Source organism: Leucoraja erinacea, chromosome 12 (genome assembly GCF_028641065.1).
Source record: "Leucoraja erinacea ecotype New England chromosome 12, Leri_hhj_1, whole genome shotgun sequence".
In the NCBI taxonomy this organism is placed as follows: domain Eukaryota; kingdom Metazoa; phylum Chordata; class Chondrichthyes; order Rajiformes; family Rajidae; genus Leucoraja; species Leucoraja erinaceus.
The window spans coordinates 6,245,907-6,265,729 of record NC_073388.1 but is presented as its reverse complement, the minus strand read 5'-3'; the positions used below and the strand labels follow the sequence as shown (position 1 = coordinate 6,265,729).

At 46.0% G+C, this 19,823-nt stretch overlaps 1 protein-coding gene and 1 non-coding gene across 5 annotated transcripts in view; both read left to right on the top strand.

Annotated features, from left to right (window-relative positions):
• The window catches only part of atp7a (ATPase copper transporting alpha), an 81,402-nt gene that overhangs the window by 8,407 nt on the left and 53,172 nt on the right, over positions 1-19,823 (top strand). For all 4 annotated transcript variants that reach the window (XM_055643522.1, XM_055643523.1, XM_055643524.1 and 1 more), the window contains 3 exons: positions 14,223-14,712; positions 16,768-17,490; positions 18,822-19,058. In XM_055643522.1, coding sequence (XP_055499497.1) covers positions 14,223-14,712; positions 16,768-17,490; positions 18,822-19,058 — 1,450 coding nt within the window. The remainder of the gene's footprint in view (positions 1-14,222; positions 14,713-16,767; positions 17,491-18,821; positions 19,059-19,823) is intronic.
• trnak-uuu (transfer RNA lysine (anticodon UUU)) lies at positions 584-666 on the top strand. The gene has a single exon. It is a non-coding gene; the product is annotated as a tRNA-Lys (tRNA).

Below are 19,823 nucleotides of genomic sequence, written 5' to 3'. Positions count from 1 at the left end.
TCCTTATTTTGTTTCATGTATAGTTAAATAGCAAACCAAGTGATCTTTTTAAAACAAAATCAAGTCATGTGGTGAATAACATTTTGGGTTTCATATGAAAGAAGCATTTTTGTTGAACTGTGTGTGAAATATTAGTTAACAGTTTACTTTTTATAACACTGTGGAATGCCCACAGCAGATCTCAAAACAGCTGTGGGATAAATGTCAAATAATTGATTTTTTTCCCCCTTAAATATGATACTATAAAACTTTTTAAAAAACCCAGACTATTTGGCTGGTCAGTTGTAACCTTGTTCAACAAGGTGGTTCTATTCCATCACGGCAGTGAATAATTAATTTGAATTATGTGCTTAAGGCTCTGGAGTGAGACTGGAATTCATGAGTTAAAACAAATGCTGGAGGAACTTGTAGGGTCAAGCAGCATCCGTGGAGGGAAAGGGAACAGATGATGTGTGATCGTTCTTCAGACTGAGGGAGTAGGGGGGGGAGATAGGTGATAGAAAGAGGTGAGGGGAGACAGCTGGTTAAAAAGAGGCAAGGTGAAAGGTTGGGACAGGAGCAGGAATGGGAGAGTCCGAGACATGTCAGGATGGCCGAGTGGTCGAAGGCACCAGACCTTTGTTCTGGTCTCCACTGGAGGCATGGGTTCGAATCCCACTTCTGACACACATAATTTGGGCAGCACGGTGGCGCAGCAGTAGAGTTGCTGCCTTAAAGCACCAGTGACCTGGGTCTGATCCTGACGACGGGCGCTGTCCGTACGGAGTTTGTACGTTCTCCCCGTGACCATGTGGGTTTTCTCCGGGTGCTCTGGTTTTCTCCCACACTCCAAAGACGTACAGGTTTGTGGGTTAATTGGCTTTGGTAAAATTTGTAAATTGTCCATTGTGTGTGTGTGTGTGTGTGTGTGTATGATAGTGCTAGTGTACGGGATGATCGCAGGTTGGCGTGGATTTGGTGGGCCGAAGGATTTGCTGTTTGCTGTTAGTTTGTTTTTCCATGCTGTGACTGGCTGATTTGTTTTCATTGGTAACCTTGTTCTTGCTAAGATCACATTGACCTTGGCATTGGTTTACATGCAATTAATCCCTTTGTGCCTTAATCATTTTGATTTCTGTAAGGCATAGTACTCAGATGTACTGATTAGTATCTTGCTCTGAACTTTGTGATTTAGTCAGATTATATGTTAATATGCTACCTAGTTTAATTCTGATTTTGAACCTTTTGGAAGGTATTAATGCATCCCCATGTCTTATAAGAGTCAAATATATATCCTTGGGTTTCCAATAAGCATTGGATGCAATTTAAAGAAATTGCTCATAGAGCGTGGAAATTTGTCCCAACTTGCCCAGAGCTAGATACGGCTCTTAAAGATAGCGGAGTCAGGGGATATGGGGAGAAGGCGGGAATGGAGTACTGATTGTGGATGATCAGCCATGATCATATTGAATAGCGGTGCTGGCTCGAAGGGCCGAATGGCCTACTCCTGCACCTATTGTCTTATTGACCAACATGTCCCATCCACACTAGTCCCACCTGCCCGCGCTTGGCCCATATCCCTCTAACCCCGTCCTATCCATGTACCTGTCCAAATGTCCCTTACATATTACGATAATGCCTGTCTCCTCTCTCTCTCCCTCTCCCCCCCTCTCCCTCTCCCCCCTCTCCTCTTCCCCCCCTCTCCTCTTCCCCCCTCTCCTCTTCCCCCCCTCTCCTCTTCCCCCCACTCCTCTTCCCCCCTTTCCCCCTCCTCTTCCCCCCTCTCCTCTCCCCCCCCCCTCTCCTCTTCCCCCCCTCCTCCTCTCCCCCCCCTCTCCTCTTCCCCCCCTCTCTCCTCTTTCCCCCCCCTCTCCTCTTCCCCCCCTCTCTCCTCTTCCCCCCCTCTCCTCTTCCCCCCCTCTCCTCTTTCTTCCCCCCCCCCCTCTCCTCTTCCCCCCCTCTCCTCTTCCCCCCCTCTCCTCTTCCCCCCCTCTCCTCTCCCCCCCCCCTCTCCTCTTCCCCCCCTCTCCTCTTCCCCCCCTCTCCTCTTCCCCCCCCTCTCCTCTCCCCCCCCCCTCTCCTCTTCCCCCCCCCCTCTTCTCCCCCCCTCTCCTCCCCCCCTCTCCTCTTCCCCCCCCTCCTCCTCTCTCCTCTTCCCCCCCTCTCCTCTTCCCCCCCCCTCTCCTCTTCCCCCCCCCCTCTCTCTTCTTCCCCCCCTCTCCTCTTCCCCCCCTCTCCTCTTCCCCCCCCTCTCCTCTTCCCCCCCTCTCCTCTTCCCCCCCCTCTCTCTCTTCCCCCCCCTCTCCTCTTCCCCCCCCTCTCCTCTTCCCCCCCTCTCCTCTTCCCCCCCTCTCCTCTTCCCCCCCTCTCCTCTCTTCCCCCCCTTCCTCCTCTTCCCCCCCTCTCCTCTTCCCCCCCTCTCCTCCCCCCCTCTCTCCTCTTCCCCCCCCTCTCCTCTTCCCCCCCCCCCCTCCCCCCCCTCCTCTTCCCCCCCCCTCTCCTCTTCCCCCCCCTCTCCTCTTCCCCCCCTCTCCTCCTCTTCCCCCCCCCCCCTCTTCCCCCCCTTCCCCCCCCCTCCCTCTCCTCTCTTCCCCCCCCCCCCCCCTCCTCTTCCCCCCCCCCCTCCTCTCTTCCCCCCTCTCCTCTTCCCTCTCTCTTCCCCCTCTCCTCTCCTCTCCCCCCCTCTCCTCTTCCCCCCCTCTCCCCCCCCCCTCTCTCCCCCTTCCCCCCCCCCCCTCCTCTTCCCCCCCCCCTCCTCTCTCCCTCCCCCCCCCCTCCCTCCTCCCCCCCCCCTCTCTTCCCCCCCCCCCTCTCCTCCCCTCCATTAGCGGGAGGGGGGGATAGTCAGTGTGTGATGCTGCATGCCGCCTCCCCCCCCCCCCCCCCCCCCCCCCCCACAACCACACGTTGGGGGAACAGACCCAACGGGTCTGCACTTGGTCTAGTTTGAGTATAAATTTAATACATGGCTTTTTGATAAGAACATTTCTAACTTGTACCATGGTCATAAAGTTCTCAAATATTACAGTGCGAATTGCCTCTTGAAAGAGCGAGTCATTCTTCCTGAAAGTGTGCACTGAACAGCGCAGTAAGCATTAAAGATTAACAGAAAACTCAGTGAAGCAAGCCTGCTGTATTACGAACATAGTGGTACCGAAAAGATAAGAACTCCAATTTTAATTTCTCGTGCCATTTGAGTTCCATGCATAGTTCACTTTAAAAGGAAACTGTATATGCCAAATATATAAACTTAATAGAGGCCCAGAAATGAATTACTCTTTCGTTTAAATAGAAATCTTATTCTATGTGTAACCTTCCATCAGAACTAGCAAAACAAAAATAATTTAGCTGAAAAGATCACTGTTGTCAATCATTCCACAGTGTTTTTTTAATGCATAGAAACATAGTAGAAAATAGGTGCAGGAGTAGGCCATTCGGCCCTTCGAGCCTGCACCGCCATTCAATATGATCATGGCTAATCATCCAACTCAGTATCCCGTACCTGCCTTCTATCCAAACCCCCTGGTCCCTTTAGTCACAAGGGCCACATCTAACTCCCTCTTAAATATAGCCAATGAACTGGCCTCAACTACCTTCTGTGGCAGTTCCAGAGATTCACCACTCTCTGTGTGAAAAATATTTTTCTCATCTCGGTCCTAAAGGATTTCCCTTCTATCCTTAAGCTGTGACCCCTTGTCCTGGACTCCCCCAACATCGGGAACAATCTTCCTGCATCTAGCCTGTCCAACCCCTTAAGAATTTTGTAAGTTTCTATAAGATCCCCCCTCAATCTCCTAAATTCCAGCGAGTACAAGTCGAGTCTATCCAGTCTTTCTTCATATGAAAATCCTGACATCCCAGGAATCAGGCTGGTGAACCTTCTCTGTACCTCTATGTCAATAATGGCCTTCCTCAGATTTGGAGACCAAAACTGTACGCAATACTCCAGGTGTGGTCTCACCAAGACCCTGTACAACTGCAGTAGAACGTCCCTGCTCCTATACTCAAATATGTTCTCGGAGCAGAATTGGGCCATTTGACCCATTACGTCTACTCCACCATTCAATCATGGCTGATCTTCTTATTTTATGTTAGGTATGTGGTTGTCAATTTGACGCCTCTTGCATGCAGGCTCAGTAACTATTTCTGTTACACTTGCTAATCAATGTTTTGACTAACGGCAGCACCCATGGCTCACGCTCAGTTGGCGTCAATAGACCAAGTGCAGACCCGTTGGGTCTGTTCCCCCAACGTGTGGGGGGGGGGGGGGGGAGGCGGCATGCGGCATGCAGCATCACACATCAACTTGTGACACGAATGCCAAGAAGGTTTTCGCCAACCCTAGAGTTGCTTCGGCACAAAGATGTCCTGGTTTATTTGAATTTGCAAATTAGCATAGATTTATTTGGTTGAGTTGTCTACTTTCCCCTTCGTCGTCTCTATTTGCATCTAAATGAGTTAAGTTGACATGCTTCCAGTTGTGGGTCATTTTGTTTGCATTGAAGAAACACTAATGTAAGAGGCTGGATGTATATCTTGGGTGGATTTGATCTAATGTTATTATCTGCTTTATGCTCAATCATATAGGGGAGTGTAGATGTCACAGTGATCTTCAACTGGGCAAAGTCCTCTGCTTATACAGCACTGGGCAGACAAAGCTGCCTGTCTTTGGGTGGATTGGTTAATCATTTATGTGGGATGTTAAAATGTGGGATGTCAATACACTTCCTTTTATGGGCCTGTCCCACTTGGCAATTGCCGGTGAATGTCAGGTTGCCGAATAACCGGCGACAACCTATGTCATCCTGGCGACAACCTACGACAGCACCCACGTCAGGAGAAGTCAAGCTACGCTCGTTGGCGTCAAACCCAATGTCGCCGAAAACTGTGCACCTGTAGAAGTCCGAGAGAGTCCTCTTTGACATGCCGACTCTCCATAGTATTCATCATTGAAAATAGTTGAAACTTTCTTGCTATTGAGTTATGTTTGTTTTAATTGTGTCATTACTTGCAATTTTAATATTGCGGTTCCATGGCAGTGCCAATGGGCATTGCTGTTCTGATATCTACAGTGCATTCAGAAAATATTCAGACCCCTTCATTTTTTACACATTTTGTTACGTTACAGCCTTATTCTAAAATTGATTAAATTCATTTTTTTCTAATCCTCAATCTACACACAATACCCCATAATAAAAAAGCGAAAACAGGTGTTTAGAAAATTTTGCAAAGTAATTAAAAAGAAAGAACTGAAATATCACATTTACATAAGTATTCAGACCCTTTACTCAGTACTTTGTTGAGGCACCTTTGGCAGCGATAACAGCCTCAAGTCTTCTTGGGTATGATTTTTCTATGATGGCACAAGCTTGGCACACCTGTATTTGGGTAATTTCTCCCATTCTTCTCTGCAGACCCTCTCAAGCTCTGTCAGGTTGGATGGGGAGTGTCGATGCACAGCTATTTTCAGGTCCCTCCAGAGATGTTCGATCGGGTTCAAGTCCGTGCTCTGGCTGGGCCACTCAAGGACATTCACAGACTTGTCACGAAGCCACTCCTGCGTTGTCTTGGCTGTGTGCTTAGGGTCGTTGTCCTGTTGGAAGGTGAACCTCCGCCCCAGTTTGAGGTCCAGAACGCTCTGGAGCAGTTTTCATCAAGGATCTCTCTGTACTTTGCTCCGTTCATCTTTCCCTCGATCCCGACTAGTCTTCCACTTCCTGCCGTTGAAAAACATCCCCACAGCATGATGCTGCCACCACCATGCTTCACCGTAGGTATGGTATTGGCCAGGTGATGAGCGGTGCCTGGTTTCCTCCAGACGTGACGCTTGGCATCCAGGCCAAAGAGTTCCATCTTGGTTTCGTCAGACCAGAGAATCTTGTTCCAAGCGTGCTGTCATCTGCCTTTTACTGAGGAGTGGCTTCCCTCTGGCCACTCTACCATAAAGGCCTGATTGGTGGAGTGCTGCAGATATAGTTGTCCTTCTGGAAGGTTCTCGCATCTCCACAAAGGAACTCTGGAGCTCTGTCAGAGTGACCATCGGGTTCTTGGTCACCTCCCTGACCAAGGCCCTTCTCCCCCAACTGCTCAGTTTGGCCGGGCAGCCAGCTCAATGAAGAGATCTGGTAGTTCCAAAGTTCTTCCATTTAAGAATGACGGAGGCCACTGTGCTCTTTGGGACCTGCAATGCTGCAGAAACTGTTTTATACCCTTCCCCAGATCTGTGTCTCGACACAATCCTGCCTCTGAGGTCTACGGACAATTCCTTCATCTTCATGGCTTGGTTTTTGCACTGACATGCACTGTCAACTGTGGGACCTTGTATAGACAGGTGTGTGCCTTTCCAAATCGTGTCCTATCAATTTAATTTACCACTGGTGGACTCCAATCAAGTTGTAGAAACATCTCGAGGAAAATCAATGGAAATAGGATGAACTTAAGCTCAATTCTGAGTGTCATAGTAAAGGGTCTGAATACTTATGTAAATGTGATATTTCAGTTATTTATTTTTAATTTCTTTGAAAAAATTTCTAATCACCTGGTTTTGCTTCTTCATTCTGGGATATTGTGTGTAGATTGATGATAATTTTTTTTTTAATCCATTTTAAAATAAGGCTGTAACGTAACAAAATGTGGAAAAAGTGAAGGGGGCTGAATACTTTCTGAATGTTTAATCTAGTTTTTAATTACAAAGATTGGATAGACACATTGTTCATAGATGAGCGGCACGGTGGCGCAGCGGTAGAGTTGCTGCCTTACAGCACTTGCAGGGTTCCATTCCGAGTACGGGGGTCTGTACGGAGTTTGTATGTTCTCCACGTGACCGCGTGGGTTTTCTCAGAGATCTTTGGATTCCTCCTACTCTCCAAAGCCGTACAGGTTTGTAGGCTAATTGGCTTGGTGAAAGTGTAAACTGTCCCTGGTGCATGTAGGATAGTGTTAATGTGCGGGGATCACTGGTCAGTGCCGACTCGGTGGGCCGAAGGGCCTGTTTCCGCGCTGTATCTTTAAAAAAAACGTTTTTTTTAAATGGGGGTAATTGGAAGATGAGCTTTTCCAAGTGCTCAGTGACTTCTCCAAAGTGACTGGTCAGAATTCATTAGTTATTCACTTCTTGCTGGTTATTTTGAGCGAAGGGACTTTGAACTGAAATATTGACTGAAATGTTGAATGGTGACTGAAATGAGTGCAGCACGGTGGCGCAGTGGTAGAGTTGCTGCTTCACAGCACCAGAGACCCAAGTTCGATCCTGACTCCGGGTGCTGTCTTTACAGAGTTTGTATATTCCTGCTGTGACCATGTGCGTTTTCTCTGGGTGCTCCAGTTTCCTCCCACATTCGAAATGCCTGCAGATTTGTTGTTTAATTGGCTTCAGTAAATTGTCCATAGTTTGTAGAATAGAACTAGTATACCGGGTAATCGCTGGTCGACATGGACTCAGTGGACTGAAGGGCCTGTTTCCATTGCTGTATCTCTAAAACTAAAACTAAAATGTAGACTGTTTTAATCCCCACAGATGCTGTTTGATCTAATTGCTTCCATCTTTTTATATTTTTATCTTTCGTTATCCATGGTTTAGTTTAGACATACAGCACGGAAACAAGCCCTTCGGCCCACCGTGTCCGTGCTGACCAGCGATCCCCGCACTATCCTTCACACACTAGGGACAATTTTTACATTTACACCAAGCCAATTAACCTGCAAACCTGTATGTCTTTGGAGTGTGGGAGGAAACCGAAGATCTCGGAGAAAACCCCACGCAGGTCACTGAAAGAGCGTACAAACTCCGTACAGACAGCACCCGTAGTCAGGATCGAACCCGGGGCTCCGGCGCTGCATTCGCTATAAGGCAGCATCTCTTCCGCTGCGCCACCGTGACCGTCTGTTTCATCTAATGGAATGGAGGAGGTCATTTTGGCATATCAAGTCTGTCATTTTATCTCAGCAAACTTATTCCTCACATTTTTCTCAGTTCCCCCAACACCCAGCCCCTGATATAATGTGGTTTATATTACTTCCCATTGTTTCCATTTTCTCTTCGACCATCCAGGAACAGTGTAATTTTTCTTGCACTCTCCAAAAATCGGTAGGTTCATGGAGACCGAGGGGCAGCCTTTTCCACACAAAGGGTGGAGGGCTCATTGAACGTGCTGCCAGATGAGGTAGTCGAGGCACAACTTTGATCACAACTTTTTAAAGACATTTGGACAGGTGCATGGATAGGAGAGGTTTAGAGGGAATGGATTTAAAATGGACTGTAGATACTGGTTTATACCAAAGTCATGCTGGAGTAACTCCATGTTAGCTTTCATTGCAAAAGGATTTGAGTATTTTTCTACTGCAGTTGTACAGGGTCTTGGTGAGACCTCACCTGGAGTATTGCGTGCAGTTTTGGTCTCCAAATCTGAGGAAGGACATTATTGCCATAGAGGGGGCAGAGCCTTCACCAGACTGATTCCTGGGATGTCAGGACTGTCTTATGAAGAAAGACTGGATAGACTTGGTTTATACTCTCTATAAGTTAGGAGATTGAGAGGGGATCTTATTGAAACTTACAAAATTCTTAAGGGGTTGGACAGGCTAGATGCAGGAAGATTGTTCCCGATGTTGGGGAAGTCCAGGACAAGGGGTCACAGCTTAAGGATAAAGGGGAAATCCTTTAAAACCGAGATGAGAAGAACTTTTTTCACACAGAGAGTGGTGAATCTCTGGAACTCTCTGCCACAGAGGGTAGTTGAGGCCAGTTCATTGGCTATATTTAAGAGGGAGTTAGATGTGGCCCTTGTGGCTAAGGGGATCAGGGGGTATGGAGAGAAGGAGGTACGGGATACTGAGTTGGATGATCAGCCATGATCATATTGAATGGCGGTGCAGGCTCGAAGGGCCGAATGGACTCCTGCACCTAATTTCGATGTTTCTATGTTTCTAACTCAGTGGGCCAGGCAGCATCTCTGGAGGAAGGATAGGTGATGTTTGGGGACCTCTCTTTAGACGGATGGAATTGCTCATGATATCTTGGTCAGCATGGGAAGGTTGGGCCGAAAGGCCTGCCTTATGATTGTAGGACTCTAATGGAGCACTGGAATAACTTTCCACAGGCAAGGATTATATCTCTGAATAGTTTCCAGAACCTCTGAACCTCAACTATAAATTAACGTTTTCAAGCTTGTATACGTGTTGGCCTCGAGCCAATATTGGCCTTTTAAACGCACACTGATTAATCTTTAATCTCTGCCAAATTTAATTTTATTCTCGTGAGTCATTGGTTTATCATGGTTGCACCACAGACCCAGCTCTGATTTAGGTCTGGTTAAATAGATTTGTAACCTATGTAACTGGACAAATTAAATAAAGACCTGCCTTTTTAAGCTTGAGGAAAAACTCCTGAAATTGTATTGTGAGTATAATGCTCTGGTTAATGACATTATTCCCTGAAATTATAATTGCAGCAAATCTTATAATCAATTTCCACTTCAATTACCTGATTTAGAAAGCAAAATCTAATTTGGCAGACTTCACGTTCATGTTGTGGGCATGAAAACACAAAATGGGCCTGAGGAAATATATTGCCGGGAGCATTTCCGCATCGATGTTTTGTCAACGTTTTAAATTCTCTGAAATGGGGTTGAAATTCAATAACGCCTTCGAGATGCAGATCTTGCATCATAATTTCCCAATGCTCGTCATCCTTTCAATACAATTCTGGTATCTCTTGCAACATATCTTTGTAATCCTCTTCTACCCTTCATCAGATTTCATTAAATAGGCAGGATGTTTTTTGTTTTTTGTTTTTTTTTAACCTGTTTTACTTAAGAGCAGATGATTCGCCATAATCTTTTCCATGTTATTCTGGTATCGCTAGCCACATATTTATGTAACCCTCGTCTACCCTTCATAAAATAGGCTTTCTGGTTTGTTTTTTTAACCCATTTTACTTATGAAGAATGGGTGATCGACGGTCGGCATGGAATCGATGGGCTGAAGGGCTGTTTTCACACTGTATCTCTAAACGAAACTAAACTGCAAATCACTCCTGTTGGTTGGTCTTCACGTGTTATTTTCCTCCATCTGCCTCATCCGTGCGGATAGATTTAACTGCGCGTGATGTCAGAGATGAGTGTGAGGCCGTTCTCATATCATACGGTAGAACTTTATTTATCCCAGGAGGGAAAGTGATCTGCCTACAGTCATTAAACACAAGACACATGAAACATGAAATTAAAGTGATGTGTGGAAAGGATTGGGGATGTGCAAATATTTGGGGAGGGGGGGGGGAGGGGAAGTCAGTCTACCCCATGACAGAAGGAGGAGTTGTACAGTTTGATAGCCACAGGGAAGGAAGAAGGACCTCCTGTGGCGTTCTGTGCTGCATCTTGATGGGAACCAGTCTGATGCTGAAGGTGCTCCCCAGGTTGTCATGAAGGGGGTGAGCTGTATTATCCAGGATGCTCCGCAGTTTGAGGAGCATCCTCCCCTCCAGGACCACCTCCCATGGTGGTCCATGCATTCCCAAGGATATTCTATCGTTGTCCATGCACTTTTCATTCTGTGTTAAAAATCAAAAGTTTTATTTTGCTTCGCCTGATATTCCGACTCTCTGCAATGGGTGAATTCACAATTATGCAAAGCATTAACTTCTCCCACAACTCTACCACTGTGCCATTGTTCCGCCTCGGGGGAGATCCGTTGGGGAACCGTGGATTGTTTGGCCCTGGGCTCAGTGATGCATATATGCATATTTGCGTAGAAAGTGCTCGTTAGTGCGTCCATCTCGTGAGAACGGCATCAGTTGCCAAAACTAGAGATTAACAACTGGATTAGGGTGATATTTTAATGCAGAGTGTATTATATTTGTGTCAAGCCGGCCTTTGAAACAAACATTGAAAATAGGTGCTGGAGGAGGCCATTTTGCCCTTTGAGGTTTGCTGAGGCAGAAATGATTTAACATTTACTGGCTATAGCTCAAAGATTTGCAGGTTGGTTGTTGTTTTTGAAAACTGCAGTTCAAAGAAATTCATATTCATGCATAACCTAGTGTTAGACGCAAGATGCTGGAGTAACCCAGCGGGACAGGCAGCATCTCTGGAAAGAAGAAATGGGTTAGGTTTCAGGTCGAGTCTCAACCCGAAACGTCACCCTTTCCTTCTCTCCAGAGATGCTGCCAATCGTACTGAGTTACTCCAGCATTTTGTGTCTATCTTCAGTTTGAAACGGCATGAGGGGTGACCTCAATGAAACATACAGAGTAGTGAAAGACTTGGATGTGGAGAAGATGTTTCTACCAGTGGGAGAGTCTAGGACTAGAGGTCATAGCCTCAGAATATAACAACGTTCTTTTAGGAAGGAGATGAAAATGTCTTTAGTCAGAAGGCTGTGGTGGCCAAGGCAGTGGATATTTTAAGGCAGTGATAGATAGTTCCTTGATTAGTACAGGTGTCAGAGGAAGGCAGGAGAATAGGGTTAGAAGGGAGAGATGGATCAGCCATGTTGAATGGCGGAGTAGACTTGATGGGCCGAACGGCCTCATTCTACTCCTATCACATGACCTCATTTATGATCTGCATTTTCTTCCTACACATAAGCTAGTGTTGTTGCACTTTTAACATTCTTTTTCAATAACACTTCCTGGAAACATTCTGTTGTGTAACAAAATATCCTCTTTGCATTTCTGAAAACAACATATTCTTCAAGGTTTGCCAGATGGTTTTATTGTTTGTATGTTTTTCTACTTTGGTGCGTGTGTGTCTGTGTGTGAAGAGAGCAGAACGAAAGACTGGGACATTTGAGTTTACATTTGTTAAAGTTTAGAACAATGAGAGGGGGGCCTCATCCCTATATAACTAAAAGTATTTCTCTTGCTTGTGCCCACGATGTGTCAATCTGGTTTTCCTATCTTCTTCCAAACGCTAGGCCACAGCCTTACCATTTTCACACATCCTATTCCCATTTTTCCCATCGTGGCGTTAAACATCTTCCCACCTATATTTCCGGTTATTAATTCTTTCAATTTTGAAAACAGCCCCAAAAACTCATCCATTTCGGAAACAAATCAGAGTGACGTCACAAATCACTCGCAAGGCAGGACGGGATACTCCGCGAGGGAGGGGCAATCCATCGCTCGCGGTGAACGAGGAGTGGCGTCGGCTGCCGACGGCCGCCCGGTACCTGGTGGGGAGGGTGGTGCCATGGGCTGATCCCGAGGACTGGGCCGAGGCTGGAGCCATGACCCTTCTTCAGACTGTTGTGAGAGTAGGGGGGGGCAGGAAGAAGAAAGGAAGAGGTGGAGACAGTGGGCTGTTGGAGAGCTGGGAAGGGGAGGGGAAAGAAGGAGAAAGCAGGGACTACCTGAAATTAGAGGTCAATTACCCAAGCGAAATATGAGGTGCTGCACCTCCAATTTACGGTGGGCCTCACTCTGGCCATGCAGGACCCAAGCCGTCTTTCCAGGTGCGGCAGAGGTTCACCTGCACCTCCTCCAACCTCATCTGTTGCATCCGCTGCTGTAGGTGTCAGCTGCTCTACATCGGTGAGACCAATACCTCCGCTCGGTTCGCAATAACCAACCTGATCTCCTGGTGGCTCAGCACTTCAACTGCCCCTCCCTTTCCAAATCCGACCTTTCTGTCCTGGGCCTCCTCCATGGCCAGAGTGAGGTCCACAGTAAAGTGGAGGAGCAGCACCTCATATTTTGCTTGGGTAATTGATTTCTCTAATTTCAGGTAGTCCCTGCTTTCTCCTTCTTTCCCCTCACCTTCCCAGCTCTCCCACAGCCCACTGTCTCCACCTCTTCCTTTCTTCTTTCCTGCCCCCCGCCTCCCTCACCCTCACATCGGTCTGAAGAAGGGTCTCGACCTGAAACGTCGCCTATTTCCATAGATGCTGCCTCACCCGCTGAGTTTCTCCAGCATTTTTGTTTACATACAAATATGTTCAATCAGTTTTGCATGTAAACATTTAGGACTGAGAAGCTGATTTTGCATTTCCCTCATTACCCTGTTAGAATGTATTTATGCAATGCAAATTAAGCCATTTATATTCTTGGCTTCCAATGACAATATGATAATTTCATTTGGGTGATGTAACTTATTAGCAAGAAAAATTGATGCGACCCTTTTATATTAAGTTTGTAGTAACTTGGCAAAAAAAGGAATTTGGATCTCCTGTTCTTGTTGTCAAGTTCATCGGGAATTCTGCAATGTTTGTTCATTTGGGTCTTGTTGATCTGGAACATGATAAGTGCAGCAACAAAACTGAATTATTTAATATTGAGCAAAACACAAAGTGCAAGTGGAACTCAGCCATTCAATCAGCTGATTTATCTCTCCCTCCTAACCCTATTCTTCTGCCTTCTCCCCATAACCCCTGACAGCCGTACTAATCAATAATCTATCGATCTCTGCTTTAAAAATATCCATTGACTTGGCCTCCACAGCCTTTAGTGGCAAAGTATTCCACAGATTCACCACCCTCTGACTAAAGAAATTCCCCATCATCTCCTTCCTAAAGAAACGTCCTTTAATTCTGAGGCTATGACCTCTTGTCCTAGACTCTCCCACTAGTGGAAACATCCTCTTCACATCCACTCGATCCAAACCTTTCACTATTCAGTATGTTTCAATGAGATCCACACTCATTCTTCTAAACTCCAACGAGTACAGGCCCAGTACCGTCGTACACTCATCATAGGTTAACCCTGGGATCATTCTTGTAAATCTCCTCTGGACCTTCTCCAGGGCCAGTACATCCTTCCTCAGATATGGTGCCCAAAATTGCTCACAGCACTCGTTCACTTCAGTAATAAATATTTTGCATGCTATCAGATGATCACATTTTTCATGGTTGGAATGCTAAATGGTTTAACAAAACATGGGCACAAATGATCAACTGGAGTGCATTTTGACCAGGCTCGTGGCCTGAACTTGATTCATGTCACTGTGCATCTGTACTCACCTGATCTGGGTATTCAGGACCAACTAAGATGACCCTTCTTGCATTGCCAGAGTGAGGCCCAGTGCAAATTGGAGGAACAGCACCTCATATTTTGCTTGGGCAGCTTACACCCCAGCGGTATGAACATTGACTTCTCTAACTTCAAGTAACCTTTGCCTTCCTTATCTCTCCATCCCTTCCCTCTACCCAGTTCTCCTACTAGTCTGCCTGTCCTCGTTTATATTTTATCAGTGTTTGCTTTGATGTTACCTTCTCCAATGAGCTATTTCAATTTTCATTGTCTGTTTGTACAGGTATCACTTGAAAACCATAATGCTGCTGTTGTGTACAACCCAGAGATTCAAAGCCCGGAGACCCTGCAGGAAGCAATCGATGATATGGGATTCGAAGCTGCTCTGACCGACGCAGGCCCAGTGCCTGCCCCACCAGAATCTGCCCACCACACATATCCCATTCTCGCTCCCAAGCCTTGCCCGCAGATCGGAAACCAAGCACCCACCGTGCAACATGCGGAGAGGAAAAAGCCACCAGACCCGGTCAATGGTGCATTGCCTTCCACCTCCACTGCACCAAGTCTCAGTGATAATATTGTGGGCGTGGCTGGCGACGGTTTTCTCGTTGATAGGAAGTTGCCGGCGGCTGAGGACATCAAGTTGGATCAAGGCGGTGGTGGTGGCGGCGAGATGGTGGTGAAGATGCGGGTTGAAGGGATGACCTGTCACTCCTGCAGCAGTACCATTGAAGGCAAGGTCGGCAAACTGCAGGGGGTTCAGCGTATCAAAGGTGATCCTTTTTCTTCTCTTGCGCTCTTTTGTATTGTATACCGTTCCTGAAGCGGCAGTTTAGTTTATTGTCACGTGCACTGAGGTACAGTGAAAAGCAGCTGGAAGCAGTGGCCCTTCAGAATGGTCCAACGCGCTTTACATGTAATACAGTGTATTCACAATTATAAAGTGGTCGTCAATGTTAGCACTGAACGATTCCTCAAACTTGCTCATGGGCATCGGTTATACCCAGCTGCGAGCAAACTTGACATTAGTATTAGCTGAAAGTTTGCTCCTCTAACAAAACCTCCCAGCAGCCGTCAATACTGCATTAGAGAGTCGGTAGAAACACGGAACTGCTAGGTATTAACCATGGGTTGATACACAAAAGGACACAAAGTGGACAAAGGACATTTATTGTCACGTACACCAATTGGTGTGGTGACATTTGAGTTGTAGCACACCAATAAGAATAAAACACAACAATAAAGAATCTAACATTAAACATAAAAACATCCTCCCACAATGGTTCACTGTGAGGCACAAAGTCCAGTCTTCCCCTTGTTCACCCATGGTCGGGCCTATTGAGGCCTCCGCAGTCACCGCGACGGCAGCCTGATGTTTCAGGCCCTCTCGCCGGATGATGGAGCTCCGTTGTTGGGTTGGAGTGTCTGGAACGGCCGCTTCCTACCAGAGACCGCGGCTCATGGAGTCCACAGGTCGGAGCTCCAACACTGGCAATCTCGGTGAAAGATACCAGGCTCCCAGTGCTGGAGTAACTCAGCGGGCCAGGCAGCATCTCTGGAGAACATGGACTGTTGACATTTCGGGTCGAGACCCTTCTTCAGATTGAAACATAGAAACATAGAAATTAGGTGCAGGAGTAGGCCATTCGGCCCTTCGACAAGTTTGAGGCGGGTCCTGACCCTTGTTCATAGATGCTGCCTGACCTGCTGAGTTCCTTCAGCGTTTTATCCCCTGCATTCTATACTGTGCTTGGTTTTATGCTGCAGGAGGTGTACCCACAGTTTGCTTGATTGTGAGTGTGGGATTCACTCAGCTATACTTGCATTCCTAAGCACAAATGATGATTTTCCAGAAGGTGACAAATGGATAGGTGCATTTCGGGTCTGGGCCCTCCTTCAGACTGAATGTCGGGGGAGGGGGAAGGTGTCGGGGGGAGAACTAGAAGCCAGGTAAGGCCATTTTTAATAAATATCCATGTTCTGTAGCAATGCTGCCTGATCCGCTGAGTTACACCAGCATTTTGTGTCTATCTTTGGTATAAACTAGCATCTGCAGTTTTTTGATTACATTGTATCTTGAGCAAGATGCATATATATTTGTTTTTTAGTTCGTTAAAACAATGGATGGGCTCCATTTATTTTTAACTCTGATAATTTGGGCAAAGTTGGCTAGGAATCTTGTATATGTTTTAAATAATAGTATGGCATGGTGGCGCAGCGGTAGAGCTGCTGCCTTAAGGGCCTGTCCCACTTTCACGACCTAATTCACAACCTTTTTTACTCGTGGACATTTTTCATCAGGCTAGAAAAAAGCGCCCCGACCTACTGGATGCCACGAGTACCTACGACTACTGACAATGACAATTAAAATTGAACCTGATCTGAATCTGACTAGCATCACGACCTACCTATGACCTCCTATGACCTTGTGATGACCATGCTGCGAGTATGAGTCGAGGACAAACTCGGCAGAGTACTCGGCAAACTCGTGGAAGTTGGCATTACAACGCCAGAGACCCGGGTTTGATCCTGACTACAGGTGCTGTCTGTATGGAGATTGGGGTTTTTTTTTGCTGGTGCTCTGGTTTCCTCCCTCACTCCAAAGACGTACAGGTTTGTAGGTTAATTGGCTTCGGTGAAAATGATATAATGTCCCTAGTGCGCAGGGTAGTGCTAGTGTACGGGGGTGGTCGCTGGTCGGCGCGGATTCGGTGGACCGATGGGCCTGTTTCTGCGCTGCATCTCTGAACTAAACAACAAAATAATTGCATTAGGCTATCTTAATCATTTTCATTACTTAGAATTAAAATGTTTCTTTTTAAATGTAGTTTCCCTGAATAGCCAGGAGGCGACAATTGTGTACGAAGCCCACCTCATCACACCAGAGGAACTCAGGAGTCAGATCGAAAGTGCCGGCTTCTTTGCTACAATCAAGGCCAAGGCCAAACCCATGAAGCTGGCTGTTGACATTGAACGTCTAATTAATGCGACTCAGGCATCAAAAGCTGCTCCGCAGGAAGTGACTAACAATCGAACAAATCTAATCCTCCGAATAGATGGCATGCACTGCAATTCCTGTGTCACTAACATTGAAAGTAACTTATCGGAACTTCCCGCTGTTCATAAAGTCAAAGTCTCTTTGGAAAATAAGAACGTGACCATCCAATACAACCCAACCATGATAACTCCAAATGCCCTACGGCAAGCTGTCGAGGCTTTGCCTCCGGGAAATTTCAAAGCTTTGATCCCTGACGATGGTCTGCCTGCCCCTGGTGTTATACAGCATCCTTTAATATCTTCACTCCTCGAGCCACCCCTCGAATCGAGAAAGAACCCGCTCAGCAGCGTGGCGATGATCAATATTAAGGGGATGACGTGCAATTCCTGCGTGAAGACTATAGAGGAGAACCTTTCCAATAGAAGTGGAGTGATGTCGGTTCATGTTTCTCTGGCACAGCAGAATGGGATGGTGGAATATGACCCTCTGTGCACCAATGCTGAGGAGCTGAGGGACATGATAGATGATATGGGTTTTGACGCCATTCTTCCAGGTAATTCTTTTTAATACGAAACAAACACGTTTCTGTTTAATTATGTAGATATTGCTTTAAAAAGTTTGCGCATCATGTTCTCATCTTCCCCTTTGGGGCCTCGTGATGTCTGGATATCTTAATGGAGAACTTAAGGGCGGCATGGTATGGTAGAGTTGTTACCTTACAGTGCCAGAGACTTGGGTTCGATTCCGATTACGGGTGCTATGTGTACGGAGTTTGTACGTTCTCCCCGTGAGCTGCGTGGGTTTTCTCCGGGATATCCGGTTTCCTCCCACACTCCAAAAGGCGTACAGGTTTTTCAGCAGATTGGCTTCGGTAAATTGTAAATTGTCCCTAGTGTGTGTAGGAAGGAGTAGGCGCGGGACCCACAGCCCCATTTATATCAACGGGTCAATGGTTGAAAGGGTCAAGAACTTCAAATTCCTGGGCTTGCACATCTCTGAAGATCTTTCCTGGTCCGAGAACACTAACGCAATTATCAAAAAAACTCATCAGCGCCTCTACTTCCTGCGAAGATTACGGAGAGTCGGATTGTCAAGGAAGACTCTCTCTAACTTCTACAGGTGCATAGTCGAGAGCATGCTGACCGGTTGCATCGTGGCTTGGTTCGGCAATTTGAGCGCCCTGGAGAGGAAAAGACTACAAAAAGTAGTAAACACTGCCCAGTCCATCATCGGCTCTGACCTTCCTTCCATCGAGGGGATTTATCGCAGTCGCTGCCTCAAAAAGGCTGGCAGTATCATCAAAGACCCACACCATCCTGGCCACACACTCATCTCCCTGCTACCTTCAGGTAGAAGGTACAGGAACCTGAAGACTGCAACAACCAGGTTCAGGAATAGCTACTTCCCCACAGCCATCAGGCTATTAAACCTGGCTCGGACAAAACTCTGATTATTAATAACCACTTTCTGTTATTTGCACTTTACCAGTTTATTTATTCATGTGTGTATATATTTATATCATGGTATATGGACACATTTATCTGTTTTGTAGTAAATGCCTACTATTTTCTGTGTGCTTAAGCAAAGCAAGAATTTCATTGTCCTATACAGGGACACATGACAATAAACTCACTTGAACTTGATTGTGTAAGTTTAAGTGATGCGAGTTAAAACAAAAATTAGCTATTTGTGTATATATATATATATATATATTGTGTGTGTGTGTATATGTGTATATATATATATATATATATATATATATATATATATATAGATATATATATATATATAGATATATATATATATATATATATAGCCTTAATGTATTTTATTTTAATGTACTTTTCCATAATTAATAATGGAATGCAAATCATTTGATTGCAGCAAGCTTGGAACCTTCAGTGATTTTGGACGGTTTGCCCAAAGTGTCCGTAAAAGACAAAAAAATAAGAAATGGGACATGTGAAACCAAAGTTAAAGGAGAGATGCCGTCACGGGAATCGAGCATCACTTCCCAAAATGCAGAGACTCCGACTCCAGAAAAATGTTTCATTCAGGTTACTGGCATGACCTGTGCATCCTGCGTAGCGAACATCGAGAGGAACTTGAAACAGGAAGATGGTAAGCAAATGTATTTATAGAGTCACAGAGAGAAATTTGTTCTTTAAAACCAAGGCTTGTTTTGCCCTTATTTTCTTTATTTTTTCCTCGCTACTTATCTGAAATCTTTGCAAGTTGCCGTATTCTTCTGTTTATTTGTCAATCTCATTTAGTTTCGAGTTTGGAGTTGCAGGAAACAGGCCCTCAAAGTCCACGCCGACCAACGATGATCGCACGTTCACTAGTTTTATGTTATCCCACTTTCTCATCTACACACTAAGGGCAATTTACAGAGGCCAGTTAGCCTACAAATCCGCACGTCTTTGGGAAGTGGGAGAAAACCGGAGCACCCGGATGAAACCCACGCAGTCACAGGGAGAACGTACAAACTCTGCACAGACACAGATAGTCAGGATCGAACCCGGGTCTCTGGCACTGTGAGGCAGCAACTCTACCAGCTACACCACTTGGTGAACTGAGCTGTGATCTATATCACTACCCTTTATATCGATATAATCTTGCTTGGAATCTAAAACCATGAAGTAACGGGGATGCAACGTAAGAAACGTCTAGCTGGATCTATTAACACAGTAACATATAGAATAAATTATCACGTCAAAACCATGTCACGGAGGCAGAGTAAATGGCCTCAGGGGGATTTGGCCTGGAATCTATCGTAAAAATGCTAGAGGAGTATTAGTGTCTCTATCCTTAAAGCTTAAATAGCGTAACAGCTTCTAATGATCAAGCATACATGGTTCAATGTGGGAATAATGAAATTGTGTC